This window comes from Lipotes vexillifer, unplaced genomic scaffold, assembly GCF_000442215.2.
Source record: "Lipotes vexillifer unplaced genomic scaffold, Lipotes_vexillifer_v1.1 scaffold778, whole genome shotgun sequence".
NCBI lineage: Eukaryota > Metazoa > Chordata > Mammalia > Artiodactyla > Lipotidae > Lipotes > Lipotes vexillifer.
Genome location: NW_006774127.1, coordinates 2,261,546 through 2,279,634, shown reverse-complemented (window position 1 = coordinate 2,279,634; position 18,089 = coordinate 2,261,546). Strand labels below are relative to the sequence as shown.

At 45.5% G+C, this 18,089-nt stretch overlaps 1 protein-coding gene across 2 annotated transcripts in view; it reads left to right on the top strand.

The window, feature by feature from the left end:
* The window catches only part of TRRAP (transformation/transcription domain associated protein), a 109,775-nt gene that overhangs the window by 61,723 nt on the left and 29,963 nt on the right, over positions 1-18,089 (top strand). For both annotated transcript variants that reach the window (XM_007448864.1, XM_007448863.1), the window contains 14 exons: positions 999-1,212; positions 1,767-1,892; positions 2,386-2,532; positions 3,240-3,439; positions 3,993-4,114; positions 4,436-4,649; positions 6,559-6,738; positions 8,941-9,087; positions 10,294-10,413; positions 10,609-10,896; positions 11,063-11,200; positions 11,889-12,001; positions 12,430-12,565; positions 15,557-15,748. In XM_007448864.1, coding sequence (XP_007448926.1) covers positions 999-1,212; positions 1,767-1,892; positions 2,386-2,532; positions 3,240-3,439; positions 3,993-4,114; positions 4,436-4,649; positions 6,559-6,738; positions 8,941-9,087; positions 10,294-10,413; positions 10,609-10,896; positions 11,063-11,200; positions 11,889-12,001; positions 12,430-12,565; positions 15,557-15,748 — 2,337 coding nt within the window. The remainder of the gene's footprint in view (positions 1-998; positions 1,213-1,766; positions 1,893-2,385; positions 2,533-3,239; positions 3,440-3,992; positions 4,115-4,435; positions 4,650-6,558; positions 6,739-8,940; positions 9,088-10,293; positions 10,414-10,608; positions 10,897-11,062; positions 11,201-11,888; positions 12,002-12,429; positions 12,566-15,556; positions 15,749-18,089) is intronic.

Genomic DNA, 18,089 nt, shown 5'->3' with positions numbered 1-18,089 from the left:
CGAACCCGCGTCCCCTGCATCGGCAGGCGGACTCTCAATCACTGCGCCACCAGGGAAGCCCTCTGTGGTGAAATTTGAAAGCTTTTGGTCTCAGGATGATCATACCTACTGTAAGCATTTGTTATTTTGTGCTGCAAAGATTAGCATCATTTCTCAAGTGTTTTGAAAGGTTACACAGGTTAATCTGTGTTATGGAAACAGAGTAATAGGCCCCCTGAGTCTGCAGCACATGCTTGCTGCTTAACTTATTTGCAGATGTCTTTCCTCTTTTTCTCTTTGAAAGGTCAGATTGTTTTCCCATCAAATGTAGTCACCATTGAATCAAGCTCAGCCCCTTCACAGGCTGACGTTTTCTGAGGGCGATGGGTCTGCTCACACTGACTTCCTGCCTTTCCCCATGATCTGCCTCACAGTAGTGCACACACACGGTGTACCTGCAGGGCATGTGTGTGCGTCAGCCACAGACACACGTGTTGTGAGGCCAAACTTAAATCCTTACTGTAAAACTTGTACTCTATTTTCTATTTTATTCTTTTGGGTTTTTTTTTCTTTCTTTCTTTTTTAATGCTGACAATCTCTTCGATTGATTTCATGATACACAGTTTCAAAGATACTTCCTTTTGGAAGGATATATGTATTTTAACTAAAAACATGAGAAAAAAGCAAAATTCATTGCGATGGTTGCCTTTTTAAACCAGATTTTAGTGATTTTCAAAATTTTAGTACTACTTAATATTGAATGTTAATATCTTTCGTGAGCTTAAAGGAAGTTTGACTAAATATTTAAAGCAAATTTATTAAAAGGAAGATTATGAAATCCTACTGTGTTAATAAAGTACAGTGGTCATTTATATATCTGATGTGTTTATTCTTCAGTGGTTGTTTATTTCATTTCCAAGTACTTATTGACACGTGTAGTTTTAATTTCTCTTGGTTTCTGTTTGTAATTCGCTGTACTGTTTATCTCATCTGCGTGTGGCCTGTGTTCTCCGTTCCAGGAGCAGCCCAATCAGGTGAACTATGGAAACATATGCACAGGATTGGAAGTGCTGAGCTTCTTGCTGACAGTGCTGCAGTCCCCAGCCATCCTGAGCAGCTTCAAACCCCTGCAGCGTGGAATCGCAGCCTGTATGACGTGCGGAAACACCAAAGTGTTACGAGCCGTCCACAGCCTTCTTTCACGCCTCATGAGTATTTTCCCAACGGAGCCAAGTATGTGACCTTTGCTGTTGGCGCCTTTCTTTCTTTCCAAGTGGAAGGGTGGGCACAGAGCTTGTTAGCTGAGAATGGTCATCCTCCTGTTACTATAGTGAGCATTTTATTATTCTGCTTTTCTTTGTACCTTTAAACTTTCTTTAAAAGAAGTTGACATAAAAACTTCAGGGTAGCAGTCTGCATTAGCAGTTTTTTCCAAAGCAGTTTTTTGCCTGCTTTGGAAATACAGTTTTCTTCATCAGCTGAACATACCATTTCCATATGGTATTTAAAGGAAGTTAGGTTAAAATATTTTGTCAATTGTTGAACAGCTGACAAGATAGAATTTTGGCATCTCATATGTAAGTGTATTTAGGGTATTCAGGCGAGGCTTGGTGGCATGAAAGGTGGTTACTGAGCTCTGTAAACTGGGAACCACATGTCGTGCGGTGAGAGGTGCCTGTGTCAGTAACTGCAGGTCCCAGACAGCCAAGCTCAATGCTAGCCTGAGGAGAGTTAGCGTCCCAGAGCCTGGCCGGACCCCAGAGCCCAGGTTCCCACTACTGTTTCAGGCACTTCGAGTGTGGCCTCCAAGTACGAGGAGCTGGAGTGCCTCTACGCGGCGGTGGGCAAAGTCATCTATGAGGGACTCACCAACTACGAGAAGGCCACCAGCGCCAACCCCTCCCAGCTCTTTGGTGAGCGTGTGTCCATCGTGGTTTTCCCAGCGTGGTCCAGCTGTGCACTGGATGAGCTTTTCCTTTTGGGGCCGAGGGGTGCTGACCCCTTGCAGGCAAAAATCTTCTTATGAGTTACAGTTGGCTCTCTGTATATTTTACATGGTTCCTTCGTGTCCGCAGCCCCTCGTACACAGATTCAGCTGACCCCGGATCGTGTAGCACTGTAGTATTTACTAGTGAAAAAGCTATGCGTGGACTCATGCAGTTCAAACCTGTGTTGTTTAAGGGTCACCTGTAATGTTGACATTTGGGATTAACCTGTACTTTTGTCAGAAATGGCACATTTTTGTCTAGCACATTTTTTAATGTTTTAAGTAGTACGTTTTTGTGAATTACTCAATTTTTTTAAGACCTTTCTCAAAAAAACACCTGTCACTCTCTACCTTTTTTGTGAATTACTCAATTTTTTAAGACCTTTTTCAAAAAACACCTGTCACTCTCTACCTTTCAGGGACCCTGATGATCCTCAAGTCTGCCTGCAGCAACAACCCGAGCTACATCGACAGGCTGATCTCGGTCTTCATGCGCTCCCTGCAGAAGATGGTCCGAGAGCACCTGAGCCCGCAGGCCGCCTCGGGCAGCACAGAAGCAACCTCAGGTGACATGCTCGGCCCCGTGTTCTTCCCTGAGGCTTCAACACCTAAACGTGCCGGCTGTGATTAGATTCTAAAGCCAACACGAATGTCTGTTGTTTTTATGCAGTTCAGTATCATTTGCTCTTCACAAAGAGGTTCTGAGCATTTCATTTACAACCATAAAAAGTCTCACTTTTTAAATGAACTGTTTTTAAAAATTGTGAATGTAAGAATGAAGAAATTTGAGCAACATTCATCACTAGATGAGAGTTATCTAACAATTTTGCTATACAACAGAGATTGCTATTATCAGAGCAATTATTTCTGAAGAAGAATTAAGTCACTGGTTCCAGACCTGAGCTGTGAGTTTCAGGAATCGGCGATATGTTGGTGTGCGGCAGGGAGCTGCGGTTGTCACTCTGCCAGTTGCCCCTCGGAGCACCAGTGCCATGCATGTGACTTCAGGGCTTGGCTGTATGCGGGGTTGCCTGCAGTGGTCCCACCAGCTCTGTCATCCCTTCCCCTGTGAGGAGGCTCTTATAGGGCCCCCGTGGCAAGGCAGAGTAGTCAGAAAGCCGTGAGGCACTTCAAATCCCAGAGCTCTAGTTGCAGGAGAAGATATTTTGGGGAGGAAATGGGCAGAATCCAGAGTGCCATGCAGTGGCGGGTGGTTGGTTGCCTGCTCAGGCAAGTTGGTAGAGATCGTTGGGCTCTTTCTCCGCTTGAGCAGGAACCAGTGAGCTGGTGATGCTGAGTCTGGAGCTGGTGAAGACGCGCCTAGCTGTGATGAGCATGGAGATGAGGAAGAACTTCATCCAGGCCATCCTGACCTCCCTCATTGAGAAATCCCCCGACGCCAAAATGCTCCGGGCCGTGGTTAAAATTGTGGAAGAATGGGTTAAAAATAATTCCCCGATGGCAGCCAATCAGGTGAGCTGCGAAGAGGGGCTGTGCTCTGGCCAGGTGATCTTCCTGTGTGCGTACACGGAAATTCAGGCGTCGCATTCTAAGCTCTTCTGCAAGTTCTCAAACAAAACATTTTTTTCTCCAGTGTTTGCGTTCACTGAATCTTCCCTTACGGTGGATTTTTCTCACTGTGCTTAACAGATTTTAAACAGAAATTTGGAATAACTGGTCACTTATCTTATGAGGTTTTACTTTTGTTAAGATGTTAAATGAACCTTACTTGTTAGTCTTCTATGGTGGTGAAGTTAAGCCAAAAATGATAATGATGGGGGATTATTATTTGATTTAGTAAGATGCTTTCAAACTTCTGATTTGTTTTTTAGTTTAGTTGCTTTTATGTTGGCACCTGTCTTGATCTTAAGCATCCAAAGAACCATTTAGAAACAATCTTGTATTTTACCTGACAAGATCGTAAGAGCTTAAAAATTGGTAAAGCATATGGCTGAAATACTTGGGAGCATGCCTTTTTTCAAACAGAAATAATTGACCTTTTTTTTTAAAAAACAAATTTGTACAGACACCTACACTCCGGGAGAAGTCCATTTTGCTTGTGAAAATGATGACCTACATCGAAAAGCGTTTTCCAGAAGACCTTGAACTAAATGCACAGTTTTTAGACCTTGTTAACTACGTCTACAGGTAATCACAGCCGTTAATCAAATGTTGCTCGTGTCGATCCCCGGCGTGCTCTCTGACTAGCCAGTAATGTGACTTTTTAATCTTCTCATTATATCTAAATTTTAAATGTTCATTTAAATCACATAACATACTTTGGCATCATTAATGAGCCTTTTTGCTCAAATGCTGCATCAGCCTAGGACAATTTGGAACACACTCTTGGCCTTCATGGCGGCTTTTTGGAAAGCTGGTGTCCACTTGTTCACTGCTCGTTTGCTTCCGGCCTGAGGGTCCCCCATCCTGCGTAACTCTGCTATCTCGGTGTCGTTCCTTGGATTGCAGGGATGAGACGCTTTCTGGCAGCGAGCTGACCGCGAAACTTGAGCCTGCCTTTCTCTCTGGGCTGCGCTGTGCCCAGCCACTCATCAGGGCCAAGTTTTTCGAGGTTTTCGACAACTCCATGAAGCGTCGCGTCTACGAGCGCCTGCTCTACGTGACCTGCTCCCAGAACTGGGAGGCCATGGGGAGCCACTTCTGGATCAAGCAGTGCATTGAGGTAGGACGGACCCAGCTCATGGTCCGTGTGGGGGGCCCGGGGCCGGGTGTCAACACACGCAAAGACAGATCAGACATCTCTACCACAAGACCGCTTTAATCTCTAGTAGGAAGGGAAAAGACTTAAAGCATGAATGGTAGAGCAGCCAGGCCAGACCAGCCTGACAACGCTGTGGGCTCTGACCCCTTAGTGCAAGAGGCCAGGGTGCTGGAGATGAGGCCCCTCGTGAATGGTCAAGCTGTTTCAGTGGACAGCAGTTCAGATGGTCTCTGATGTTGTTCACAGGATTGTAGTCAAACTTCTGGCTTCATTCTTTGGATTAATCACCAACACTGCATCAGGCCACCTAGGTTTTCCAAAGCAGGTTACCAATGCTGTGCAAATAGGTTACCAGACCACTTTGTCTAATGAGACAAGGTTGTGAAATTCTCTTTGAGAGAAAAGAAGGGAATTGTGGCACTGGGTTTCAGTGAGAGCTTGTTGGCATGTTTCCTTTGGTGCTGAGTGTACGTTTTCTTAGTGCTGTAAATAGCAGTATCTGGAACTTCACAAATGGCAACACAGTGGGCAGAGTTCCCTGATTTATTCTTCATTCTTTCACGAGACTTACTGATTGCTATTAGGTGCCAAGCCCTGGGGTAGGAAGTGACAAAGACAAAAAAGACATTGGACCATGTAGAGGACAGGGCAGGCTGAAGCTAGGAACCTGCTATCCTGCGTCCTTCGTCCTGTGTGTCCTGTGTGTCTGGTCCATCGCCAGGTGTTACCAGTTCAAGGCCACTCGCTTTTCTCCACCCCCCCACCTCTGGCTCACGAAGATGACAGGAATGGTGTCCTTAGTGTTCACCCACCTTCTCTCCTGCCCGCCACAGTTCTTACTGTTGCAAACTTGTTCTGATAGAGTAAAGCAGACTGTGTCGCTCCTTGCCTTTGTACCCAGCACAAGACCCCACCTCCAGGATACGCTGGCCCCTCTCCAGCCCTCTGCTGCCCCTCTGCCCCCGCTCGTTAGTCTCCAGCCTCACTGGCCTCCCGGGTTCTCACACATGCCACGTTCCTGACACCCACACTGAACTGAAGCAGGCGCCCTTGTATCCTCTGTCGCCTGCCCGTTCCCTGGGCTGCATCATCACGATGAGCGTGTGTGTGTTATGTGTTGATGTTGGTCTTGTCCTTCCCTCTGACACTCCAGCCTCACCAGGCGGGGGCACTGTCTCTGTGAAGTTGACAAATGAATCTCCAGGGCCTCACACAGTACATAGTGGGCGCTCAGTAAGAATGCAAGAGTGGCTGGGTCGGGGGCGGTGTGAGCCGGTCGGGGCTTCGGGGAATAGTCTCGGGGGTGTTGCATGCGCGTGGGGACCATTACTTCATGGGCGCCCCACTAGGGAGCTCACACCGTCCCCTGCGGACTGTGGGAAGCCCCTGGGGGTGTCGGGAGGGGGTGCCGAGGTCAGCTTGTAGAATAAGATGAGTTTGAGAAGAGTAAGTCGAGATGAGTTAGGAAGCTGTGTCTGGGCAGGAGGTGACGGCTGCCTGGCTGTTCAGGAGGTGATACCGGCAGGACCCGGTGAGGTGGGTGGGAGACAAGAGAGACGGGAAAATGGGCGGATGGAGCAACAGCAGCTGCACTCCTGCCTGGGAGATGCCTCTGAGAGGACAGGGGAGGAGTCCTGTCTGGTAGGGAGAGAGATGCCGAGTTTACGCCTAGACACGGAGTCAGGGGTACCTGAGTGGGGGCGCTGGGAGAGAGGGCCGGACTCCTTTCGAAGCTGGGGGGTGTAGAGCGAGCTGGGGACTGGGGTCATCAGCATGTGCTGGTCTAGGCAACTCAGGGTTAACGGGGTCCACACGCAGAGCACCAGGCGTGCATCCCAGGTTTGTCTTCTCTCCCGCAAACCCCTTCCAGCTCCTCTTGGCCGTGTGTGAGAAGAGCACGCCCATCGGGACCAGCTGCCAGGGCGCCATGCTCCCATCCATCACCAACGTCATCAACCTGGCCGATAGCCACGACCGCGCGGCCTTCGCCATGGTCACACACGTCAAGCAGGAGCCCCGGGAGCGGGAGAACAGCGAGTCCAAGGAGGAGGTAATGCCCAACGCACAGTGCCACCTTTCCACCGCGGGGCTCCCATCCCTGTTGGAGAATTTTGTATCAGCCTTAGAATATTTTTAGGGCAAGAGCAGTGTGTTAAAACCTGTCTCTGCCTGAAAGCTCTGAATGTGGTACTGTGTTCAATACTTATATTTTCCTTTTTTTAAGGAAAAGTATAAGGTATAAGGTATAATTATACCTTTTCAAGGTATAATTGACATACGTCCTGTTAGTCTCAGGTGTACAGTGTAATGATTTGGTATTTCTATATACTGCGAAACGATCATCACAGTAAATCTGGTCAACATCCATCGCCACACATAGTTACAGAAGTGTTTCCTTGTGAGGAGAACTTTTAAGACCTACTCTCTGGGCAACTTTCAGATACGCAGCACAGCATTGTTAACTGCAGTCCCCATGCTGTACGTTACATCCCCAGGACTTCTTTATCTTATAACTGGAAGTTTGTACCTTTTGACTCCTTGACCCATTCCACCTGCCTGCCACCCTCTGCCTTTGGCAACCTCCAGTCTGTTCTCTGTATTTAGGAGCTTGTGTGTGTGTATTTAGATTCCACACATAAAATTGAAATCATATGGTTTATTTCAGTTAGCATAATGCCCTCAAGCCCTATCCATGTTGTCACAAATGGCAAGGTTTCATTCATTTTTATGACTGAATAATATCCATTCACCTGTTGATGGACACTTGGTTATTTCCATTCAGTTAGATGTTTTTAAAGGCAGAATTGATAAGCACCTTGTCTCATCATTAAATTTTGAGAGAGATCACTTAATCATGGGCTGTGCTGCTGAGCAAAGGGTATTTTACTCTTTGGTGATTGTTCTCCCCAAGTCAGGAGTAGCCCATGTTGTATTACAAAGCACTGCTCCAGGAAGTGACGCTGTCACGAAAGAACTGTGGCTCTAGCTGGCTCCGTGGTCCACCTACTGTGAACCTCCTGTGTCTCTACCCAGTCCTGGCAGGGGTGGCTGTGGAGCCCAGACCCGACCAGCAGGGCAGAGTCTTGGTCCCGCTGACTGTCAGTACCCCGTGTGGAGTGGCTGACACCACTGAGGGTGTTGGTCTGTAAGCTGTTTCCTTTAGGGTGTTGGCCCTTGGAAGCTCAGTCTGCCTGGAATGTTGGGTGTTAGAAGACAGCCAATCAGTGTTGAAGGAGGAGGGTACCCTCTTTGCTTTAAAAGGGGTAGTTGGTACCCTCTTCTGTGAGACATCCACTTATTTTATTTACAAATAAATAAAAATTTTCTTCACTTAGCAGTTGCTAAGCACTAGATCATTTGGTGATAGAATCTTTTTTTCTTTCTGTCGTCCTCCTGTGTGAAATAAATTGCCAGCTTTGAAGTGATTCTTCTGCATTTTCAAGGGCGTACACCAAATGGCCAATAACGTGACTTAGAGCCTAGTCTGATGATTGGATTTTGACTGTGACTTCCCAGAAAATTCAGAGAGAAATAAGGTTCATTCTTTTTGAGGGATGAGTTGTGTAAAACACCATGCCAGCAAGGTTTTGTGCATTGGCCTGACAGTATTATTAATCTGAATGAGCAAGACAGCCAGGCAGCTATGTTGCATTTTATTTATTTTATTTATTTATTTTTGGCTGCATTGGATCTTTATTGCTGCGTGCGGGCTTTCTCTAGTTGCAGCGAGTGGGGGCTACTCTTTGTTGCGGGGCTCAGACTTCTCACTGCGGTGGCTTCTCTTGCTGTGGAGCACAGGCTCTAGGTGTGTGGGCTTCAGTAGTTGTGGCTCGTGGGCTGTAGAGCGCAGGCTCAGTAGTTATGGCGCACGGGCTTAGTTGCTCCACGGCATGTGGGATCTTCCCGGACCAGGGCTCGAACCCATGTCCCCTGCATTGGCAGACGGATTCTTAACCACTGCGCCACCAGGGAAGTCCCTAAAGTTGTAATTTCTTTTTAACTTTGCTTTCCATAATCCAAATATGAAAGCAAAACGGTGACATTTTTATAGTGTCACGTAAGAAAGAGAGCTAGGTCTGGTCTAGTTTAATCTGCTTGTTTTTTATTTTAGAATTCAAGATTATTTAATCATAAACTTCCAAGAAACTAAAATTTTATTTACCAAAAGTGTAGCAAGAAGTTTACAAGAGTTATGATTGTTGATTTCCTTCAGTTGACCTTTTGGTTTTACATGTTTGTTTCTGTTTTTTAGGATGTGGAGATAGATATTGAACTAGCTCCTGGAGATCAGACCAGCACGCCCAAAACCAAAGAACTTTCGGAAAAGGACATTGGAAACCAGCTGCATATGTTAACCAACAGACACGACAAATTTCTTGATACGCTCCGGGAAGTGAAGGTCTGTGCAAATTTGGGGGGATAGTTGTGGTTCTCCCCCTGCCCCTGAACATTTTGAACAGTCCATGAACCCATGGACTCCCCCATTCACTGCTCGAGGTGAGCGTTTCTATAGCCAGGTCTGTGGTTACTCGTGGCCACTGAGTACTTTGGCCTCTGCCACGCTGACTTGGAGCAAGGAGGCACCTGATGCCCTGACCGGGGTGAGGGGAGCAGCCACGTGAGGTCAGCCAGGCTCGTTTCATCATGGCCTTCCTGGGCAGCCTGAGTAGCAAGTAGGAGTATTCTCCACTTAAATGTTTTCTTCCATTTTCCTTGGAATATTTGTATCCTTGGGTTTTGCATTTTTAATAGAGATGTGGGTATGAGAGTGAATTCCCTTCTTAACCTGTTGTTGGGTAAAAAGGACAACATGATTGTGACGTGTGTGTCTCCGTCTTGGGCAGCAGGGCCCATGGAGGGACGGCAAGTGTGTGCCTGAGCCCCTCAGCGCCGGCTTCTTGATGCCACGTGGGGAGCTGGGCTTCAAGCAGCCAGAAACCTGGCTGTTTATACGAAATTCATACTTCAAAAACCACGGAGCTGTGGACAAAATCAGACGCATCTGCAGATTTGATATACCTTCTGGGCCCCTGGTTTCCATCTCCAACCCCATTTGTGGGGTGTTCTGGTTCAGCCCTGTGCATTCCCAGGCACCTCTCCAGCTCTTGCCTGCTGTCAATTGCAGAGACTCTGAACTTTCATGGTTCTTGATTTGTTCTTCAGAATTACACCTGTTGGCAAATAGCTTAGCTAGTATGTGTATGCTTCTCCTGTTTCTTCTTCATGTCTTCAGCAGCCTCTGCTTTGATGGCGCCTGTGTGCCTCTCGTTTGCACTTTCAGCATCAGCATTGTGTTCATACTTCTCGGGCCTGGTGGAATCAGTAATAGGAAATACCCTTGAAAGTTAAAAATGTAGGTGTGTCACTGGTGAGCCCCTTACCCAGGTCCTGGCTCAGCTGCTAAGCACACCGGGGGTCTGTGGTGCTCAGGATCTGTGTTTCACTGTGGCATGACGTTTGTTCAGGTCTTTGAAAGTTTGGGAGTGGAGGAGCGTGTGGTAAGGTGGGGCAGTAACGTTTCCTGACCAGGGATGCGTGGGGCAGCCGCATGGCAGGGGTTTCAGCACCAGCCCTTGCCCGCTACACCGGTCTTTCCTCTCCGCAGACTGGAGCCCTGCTTAGCGCTTTCGTCCAGCTGTGCCACATCTCTACCACGCTGGCCGAAAAGACGTGGGTCCAGCTTTTCCCCAGATTGTGGAAAATCCTGTCTGACAGACAGCAGCATGTGAGTCTGTTTTTTAAGTCCTCTTTTGAAAAATGTAGTTTTAGCTTTTGATAAGTATTTGATTAAGTTTCAAAGGCTGAGGAAACTAGTATTATCCAAGAGTGCATTATCAAAAATATCCCAGATGCTGAGAGAGAGAGTAAAGATGGACTGATTTTTGCACGAGACCCAGGTCAACCTGCTCTTGGGTTTCAGGCTCTGGCGGGCGAGATCAGCCCATTCCTGTGCAGCGGCAGCCACCAGGTGCAGCGGGACTGCCAGCCCAGCGCCCTCAACTGCTTTGTGGAGGCCATGTCCCAGTGTGTCCCTCCCATCCCCATCCGGCCCTGCGTGCTCAAGTACCTGGGGAAGACCCACAACCTCTGGTTCCGCTCCACCTTGATGCTCGAGCACCAGGCCTTTGAGAAAGGGCTGAGCCTGCAGATTAAGCCCAAACAAACAACAGAGTTTTATGAGCAGGAGAGCATCACTCCACCTCAGCAGGTGAGGCCCCGCCTTGTTTTGTTGATCACGTCTTCCTTGCTGGTGACTTCATGGTCCCAGCAAACATCTCCCCAGTGATTTTAAATTAGGTACCGTGAAGTTGCTTTGTTGGCGCAGGGGGAAAGCAGTTGTCATGAGCACTCAGAAACTGTGACCTGTGTTTCAGGAGATTCTGGATTCCCTCGCTGAGCTTTACTCTCTGTTACAAGAGGAAGACATGTGGGCGGGCTTGTGGCAGAAGCGTTGCAAGTACTCGGAGACAGCGACGGCCATCGCCTATGAGCAGCACGGGTTCTTCGAGCAGGTAGTGCCGTCGGGCGGGACATCCAGGTCGCATGGGTGGTGAAAGGTGTTTACAGTGGTTCTTTAGTATGTCCTCCAGTCAGTTCGTGTCTAAATAAGAAATTTACTGTTTTCTTTGAAGCATTTATCTACATAAAGACTCTTAGATTAAAGTCTCAATTTCAGAGAAACATACGTATGTGATGTGAACATTTTTAAAGCTCAGTTCTGAATCATTTACTGTTAGTTGCTAATGTGGATGCTTCTTATCTACAGTCACTGATCCTGTTGGAAGTGATAGGTAGATTGTGATCAGTGTGAGATTTTAATCCTCATGCCTGTCCTTTCACTGTAGTGTGGGTCACTGTCGCAGGTATGGTCGCAGCCGCGTGTAGGATGCTGAGCCACAGAAACTCCAGAGGCAGAGGCACGGGCTGTGGCCCCTGCTCTCATCTCTGACGGGTGGAAAGATGAACCCAGGGGCCGGGCAGTCTCCCTCCCGCTCCTTGCGTTGTGTGTGGGGAGTTATGCACCTTCTCCTCCACTCTCTTCTGTTCTCTGAATGGAGAATTCTGGGTGTTGGGTGACCTTAGAGAAGAGCAACAAGATACCCCTGGGTCTGTGATGCAGCTTTGCCCTAAATAATTGAGCAATGGTCATGTAAAAGTTTCTAGTTAAACCGCAGTTTGAAAGCAGTTTAACTTTTTTAGGCACAAGAATCATATGAAAAGGCAATGGATAAAGCCAAGAAAGAACATGAGAGGAGTAATGCATCGCCTGCTATTTTCCCAGAATACCAGCTTTGGGAGGACCACTGGATTCGGTAAGCTGAACAGTGATGTGTTCAAGAATCAGTTAAGGAAACCAGTGAGAAGTCTCTGAAATTTTCTCATAATGAGTGTTTTTAAGAGGGAACTTTGCTGCTTTCTTTATGGCCCCGTGAAGAAAAGAACAAACAAAAACCTATAAACAGCTTTTAAAGTCTTGAGTAATTGAGAGTGTGTTGGAGAAACAGTGAATGACTCCTGCTCTCCACAGGCTCTGGAGCTCTGAGCTGTCTGCTGCAGGGGCTGCAGTTCTTGCTGCTCCAGGGGCGCGCACAGTTTACTGCCCTGGGCCACCTCAGCATCCCGCAGAAGCCCACCCTTCTCTGTGTGGGGGATACTTTTTCCTTTCGGTGGAATGGAAATGACTTAAAATCCCATCTGTGGGTGTGGTCACTGAGCTTTGGCCCCGATCCCTGGTCTCTAGGTGCTCCAAGGAGCTGAACCAGTGGGAAGCCTTGACGGAGTACGGCCAGTCCAAAGGTCACATTAACCCTTACCTGGTCCTGGAATGTGCTTGGCGGGTGTCCAACTGGACCGCCATGAAGGAGGCGCTGGTGCAGGTGAGACCCCACCCCTCCCCGCCCACCCCGTGACTCGTCCATGCTCAGGTCACAGTCTCCACAGCTGAGTGGGGCCCTGTTGCCAAAGCTGTGAATCTCTGGCGATTTCCCTTCACTCACAGCAAGCTGGGCATTTTGACAGATGAAAGAGAGCGCTTGGAAAGCAAGAGTTATTTTGGGTTATCACTAACATCTTTCCTGAGTTTGAGTTAAATTATAACTTAAGTATTAGTTCATTATTGAGTTACAGTAAAAAGTATCAGGTGGCGACCTTGGATTCTCTGAGAAAACAGTAATGTCTGGAGAAATTTGGAAAAACAGAGGCAATTGTACTGGTGGACTTGGTTGGCAGAAGCTCTGCAGCAGTGAGTATAGCAAAGGTGCATTGTACAAGCCCAGGGCCTGGCACAGTAGCTGCTGTTAGTAAGTTTGTTACATGAAAACAATATCACATTCAAAGCATGTCTTGCATTAGGGAAGTGGTAATTGTGCAGTGTAAGTGAACTTGAGCCATTAACGTGGTTGAGTGCTACATTTTCAAAAATGAAACTCCATCCAGAGGAATTCAGTGCATGACGGGAGAGCAGGCACACAGGTACAGTTTTCTTTCTCACACTGGGAAGCCTGTGTCAGGGCATCAGAAGTTATGGTGTCAGACAGCACAGCTGTGTTGTCTGAACCCCACGTCATCATCCTCATCATCATCATCACTGTCACCACCATCATCAAAGCCTTAGGTGGTCTGTGAAAGCAGCTATTCTTGTTGCTCTTTATTTTTTCCGGCATCTGTACCCTTCTGTGATTTTCTCCCTTGGCCCCTTTTCTTTGCTGCTGCCCCTCAGTTTTTGACCTTTTCTATGTGGTGTCAGTGTTATGGGGTTTAGGGGTTTACACTATTGTCCTGTTCTCACCTTCCCCCTTTACCTAGTAAGGGTTTATTTACAGTCACACCAATGATTCTCCTTCCTTAATATGGAGATTCAAAAGCACACTGCGATTATAGGCCACTTTGTTTGAAAGGATTAACCTAAAATTTTAACTTGTATTGTGGATACCATGCTTATTTTGTTACTTCTGCTGCTTTTAAACAAAATGCAAAAGATCGAAGAACTGAAATAGTCACAAGCTGTTAACTACAGAGTGGTTACAGAGCCCAGGGTCTGGACTTTCAGGGTGGGAGCTGGGAAATGGCTCACCTGATGCAGGGAGTTGGTGTTACTCTGAGAAATAACCAATCACTTACGTAGGTAAACAGAAATAAATATTTTGCTGACAGGTTGCATTTACAGTTGATTGTTCTTTATTCTGATAAACATTCTCCTTTATTTTATCTCAGTGTGAAAATACTTATATTATAAATAAGTATTTATAGCTCACCCTAACGGTTTCTTTTTCTCCTTTCCAAGGTTGCACTTAGCAGGATATGTGCAGTATCACACTGTCCATAGGTCTGACAAATGATCTTCTTCTTTCACAAATTCGTGATTACTTTCCCCAAATTTTAAAGCACTTACTGGTTAGAAAAAGCTCAAAGTATATTAATAAGCACTCCGGGTAATCTGCAGTAAATTAATTTCAAATGGTCTTGATAGTACTAACTTATTTACTCATTTACCAGTATTTAAAAGAAAAAAAATCAAATTACCTTTCTTTTTCCTCCTGTGTCTTGCGATTATGGGGCTGCTTGTAGTAGTTCATTTCTTGGTTTGATTTAATAAATGGGGTAATTTTTTTCAGTGGAGGAGAAATTAGAAGACAGGCCTTTGTTCTTAATGTTACAGAGGGCAGGTGTGATTGACAAAAGCCTATCTTAAATAGCGTTTAAGTCCAGAAAATGTAAGATTTTAGGTGTAATTTTAGAGGATCATGTAAGAAGCAGATGTGTTTACAAGGTTGTCTCCCTGAATTTCTTCATCACTGGATTACTGAGAACTAAGAGGGGCATTCGATGTGCCTCTGCTGTGAAAAAGTCAGATGTCAGAAAACAAGGCCAGGTGTTACGTCAGCTCATTATTACTACCATCACTGCTCTTACATCATTTGTACAGAGAGCAGCGTGGGACTAAGATGTGTGTAATTTCTATTGTTACTTCCCAAAGGTGCTTCACAATGAATGTCTCATTGATCTTGTTACAGCAAGTCCTATAAAATTCTTTTAAGAATATCTCTATATTCTTTCATTTTTTTATACACAGAGATTATTTTTGAAAACAGTTTAATTTTTTAATTTACATTTTTAAAAATGCTCTGTAAAAGGCTGATAAAATGCAGTGAGTTCTGATGCCTTCTTTAGAAAGTGGTGGGCAAACACAGGGGCTTTCCCGGACACACCTGGAGCCTCTACCTGGGCTTAGGGCCAGTGGGAGGAAACGTGATGGCTCTGGGCTCTGTCCACTTCATCAGAACTAATAACCAAGATATGAGAAATCTGGGGGAAACTTTATAGTAGATAATAAAGTGCAGCTTTTAAATGACAGTAAAATTTATGAACGTTCACTCATATTCTTATAAACCTGAATCGCTGCCTTCAGCTTCCTTATATGATGTGGAACAAGTTAGATTAATTTCCCAGGATAACAGTGTGAATTGGAAACAATTCAAAATTATACTGGTATTCATCCGAGAGGAGATGAGCACATATTTAATCCTTTGAAAATTCACTGGCTGACTTTGTACGTTATTCATCTGGTCTGTCATAATGGTGTTGACCAGTTTCCCCTTTATGGAACTACTAGTGACCTTAAAGCAAGGAGCCTGTGGCACCTCCATAGATAGAGAGATTGGCCACTCATTGGTATTCGGCAAAGGAGAGTGTCTAGAAAAAATCTATAGCATGATGACGTCTCTAAAGAAAATGAGTGTCTATTTATAGCTTAATTTCTGTTTATTGCTTTGCAAACTGGCTACCAAAAAATTGACTTTACTTTTTGACTCTTTCCACTGAGAGGAAGTATACCCATTGTTTCCTATGTGATATTCTTCCATAACCAGGTAGAAGTAAGTTGTCCAAAGGAGATGGCATGGAAGGTCAACATGTACCGTGGATACCTGGCTATCTGCCACCCTGAGGAGCAGCAGCTCAGCTTCATCGAGCGCCTGGTGGAAATGGCCAGCAGCTTGGCCATCCGCGAGTGGCGGCGGCTGCCCCATGTGGTGTCGCACGTGCACACACCTCTTCTCCAGGTGGGTCCCTCATAGCAGAGCTCCTCCTGTCCAGGCTTAGGTCCATAAGCTGAGCTGGACGGGAGAGGAAACTCCTTCCACTTGTCGTTTCCCATTTAAACTCATCCTCCGTGAAAGGAAGGCCAGAGTCAAAACGGAGAGGACTAAAATGTTGCGTCTCATTTTTGGTGCTTCCAAGGGATTTAAGTGACAGAAGCCATCCCACAGGAGTAATCATTGATGATTTTCATTTTTGCTTTAGGAATATTCTTTAATGCTCACGGTACCAGCATCAGTGTGATGCCACTGTTCAGTCTGAAAAGGTCTCTCCTCCTCTTGAGACTCTTAAGACTGCAGTTAAATAGGCTGTGCCTTGGCTTCTTCCTTTGTGTATCGTCTTCACTATTTCTGACAATTTGTTCAGCCACACCAGCCACCATTCAGTGGCTCACATCTAAAGGGTCTCTCCCCACAGCCCCTTGTGCACACTGCCCTTCTCCACACACACACACGAAGGGCTGTGTCAGCTCTTGTCCTCTTTTATCTGGCACCTGGCATGGAGCAGCTCCCAGTGTTATTGAATGAGTAAAACTATAGGCAGGATGGTCATACTTTTTTCCTCTTGAAAGAGTAGTTTTGAGACTTAAACTGCTATATTGATTTTTATAGTGTAGTTTTTTATAGATTTTTTAAATGATATAGTTATTTATTAATATACTTAGATGATTTTGTCATTGTCATAGTGAACCAGAAGTTCATTGAAGCAATTAATCGCTTTGTTTTGATATTTTTCCTTTTTGTATCTATTATTTTTGGCTTTTTCTCAAGGTGTGCACTAAGGTAGTGTTACTTTGCAAGTATATAACATCTTTAATCTAGGTTATTAAAATATTCTAAAGCCTTTTATTTAAAGTGGACTTTTTCTTCCACATCCTCTAAAAGTGCAAGGATGGGTTGCATGTCGTAGCTGTTAGGAAAAAAGTTATTGCGTGAACATAGGAAAAAGTTGTCACTACAAGAAATATTGAGAATGACTGAGTATTATTATGGATGAATGACTAAGTGTTGCTATGAATAACACAGTTGTGAAGAAATAGAAATTGTTGTGTGGTTATGTATTCAAAGTACAGAGTATAAAATGCAGTATTTCAGACAGTCCTGATTCAGGAATTTTGGAAGTGAAATTAAAGGCAGTTTCTCTTCCACTACTGTGGTCACGGTTGATACTCAGTTATTTGTTGATTAGTTTGGTTACAAAGCTGACTGCATTTAGACAGATGACTTCCTCCCCCAAGTAGCACTATCAACCAGCATAGCTGAGAAATCTTATAGAAAACAAAGACATAAGAATGATTTTATGGAAACGATTCAACAATGTTTCAGTTTGATCATTCGGTAACTATTAATTTTGGGGTCAGAGTTTGAGGAGGTGGAAAGGATGAGCTCAGAGAAGTGTTTATTTAAAAAAAACTAAATATAAGTACCTTTTTTGGAAACCTATAAATGTTAAAACAATGCCTAATTTTTTGAAATATTTATTATGTTTTAATAAGTTATAAAATAATGTATTTCGAACTACAGCTTGTGTCTGTCCCCCCTCCTCCTCAAGTACCACCCCTCAAAAAAATCACTGAGGGGAAAAGTTTTGGTGCTTTTGCACAGCAACATTCCTGTCTAACTGACTCTAGGACCCCAGAGTTATGATAGGGATTTTAGATGGCGTGTCTACCCCTTTGGCCTACTGAAAACATCAGTACTGGGCTCCTGGATCAGCCACTAGTCAGGAAGAAACACAGAGTCTGAGCACTGTTGCGGAGGGAGTGACTTTGCCCTCATGTTGTCCAGAAGAGCAGCGTAAGGGCCTCTGAAGTTTTACTTCTTCATAGCAGCAAAGGGCACAACAGGGGAAATTGTTAAAACCAACCTTTCACAACTCTGAAATTTAAAGATTTGCAGTAATCCAGGGAGCATTGAAGGAAAAACAGCTGAATTTCAATAAGAATAGCAAGGTTTGTGGCATTTAATTGTCCTATTCCCATTACCCCTCTCCCCAGCTCTGCCTTGAAAACCAACAGCTTCCAACCACAGTAGCTGTGAAAACCAGCCTAGCAGCCACCAGTGGAAGACAGTACAGATTTAGAGACCCCCAAAAAGAACCCAGCCCCAGAATGCTGGCACTGTTTAACCAGCACTACAGCTCCTAGAAAAACCCTATTCACAGGCTTTGTCTCTATTTGACCTGACTCAGAGCTTGCTCAGTAGAGAAAGTCATATGTGAGAGCATTTGTCAAAAATAGTCACTGGTGGGCTTCCCTGGTGGCGCAGTGCTTGAGAGTCCGCCTGCCGATGCAGGAGACGCGGG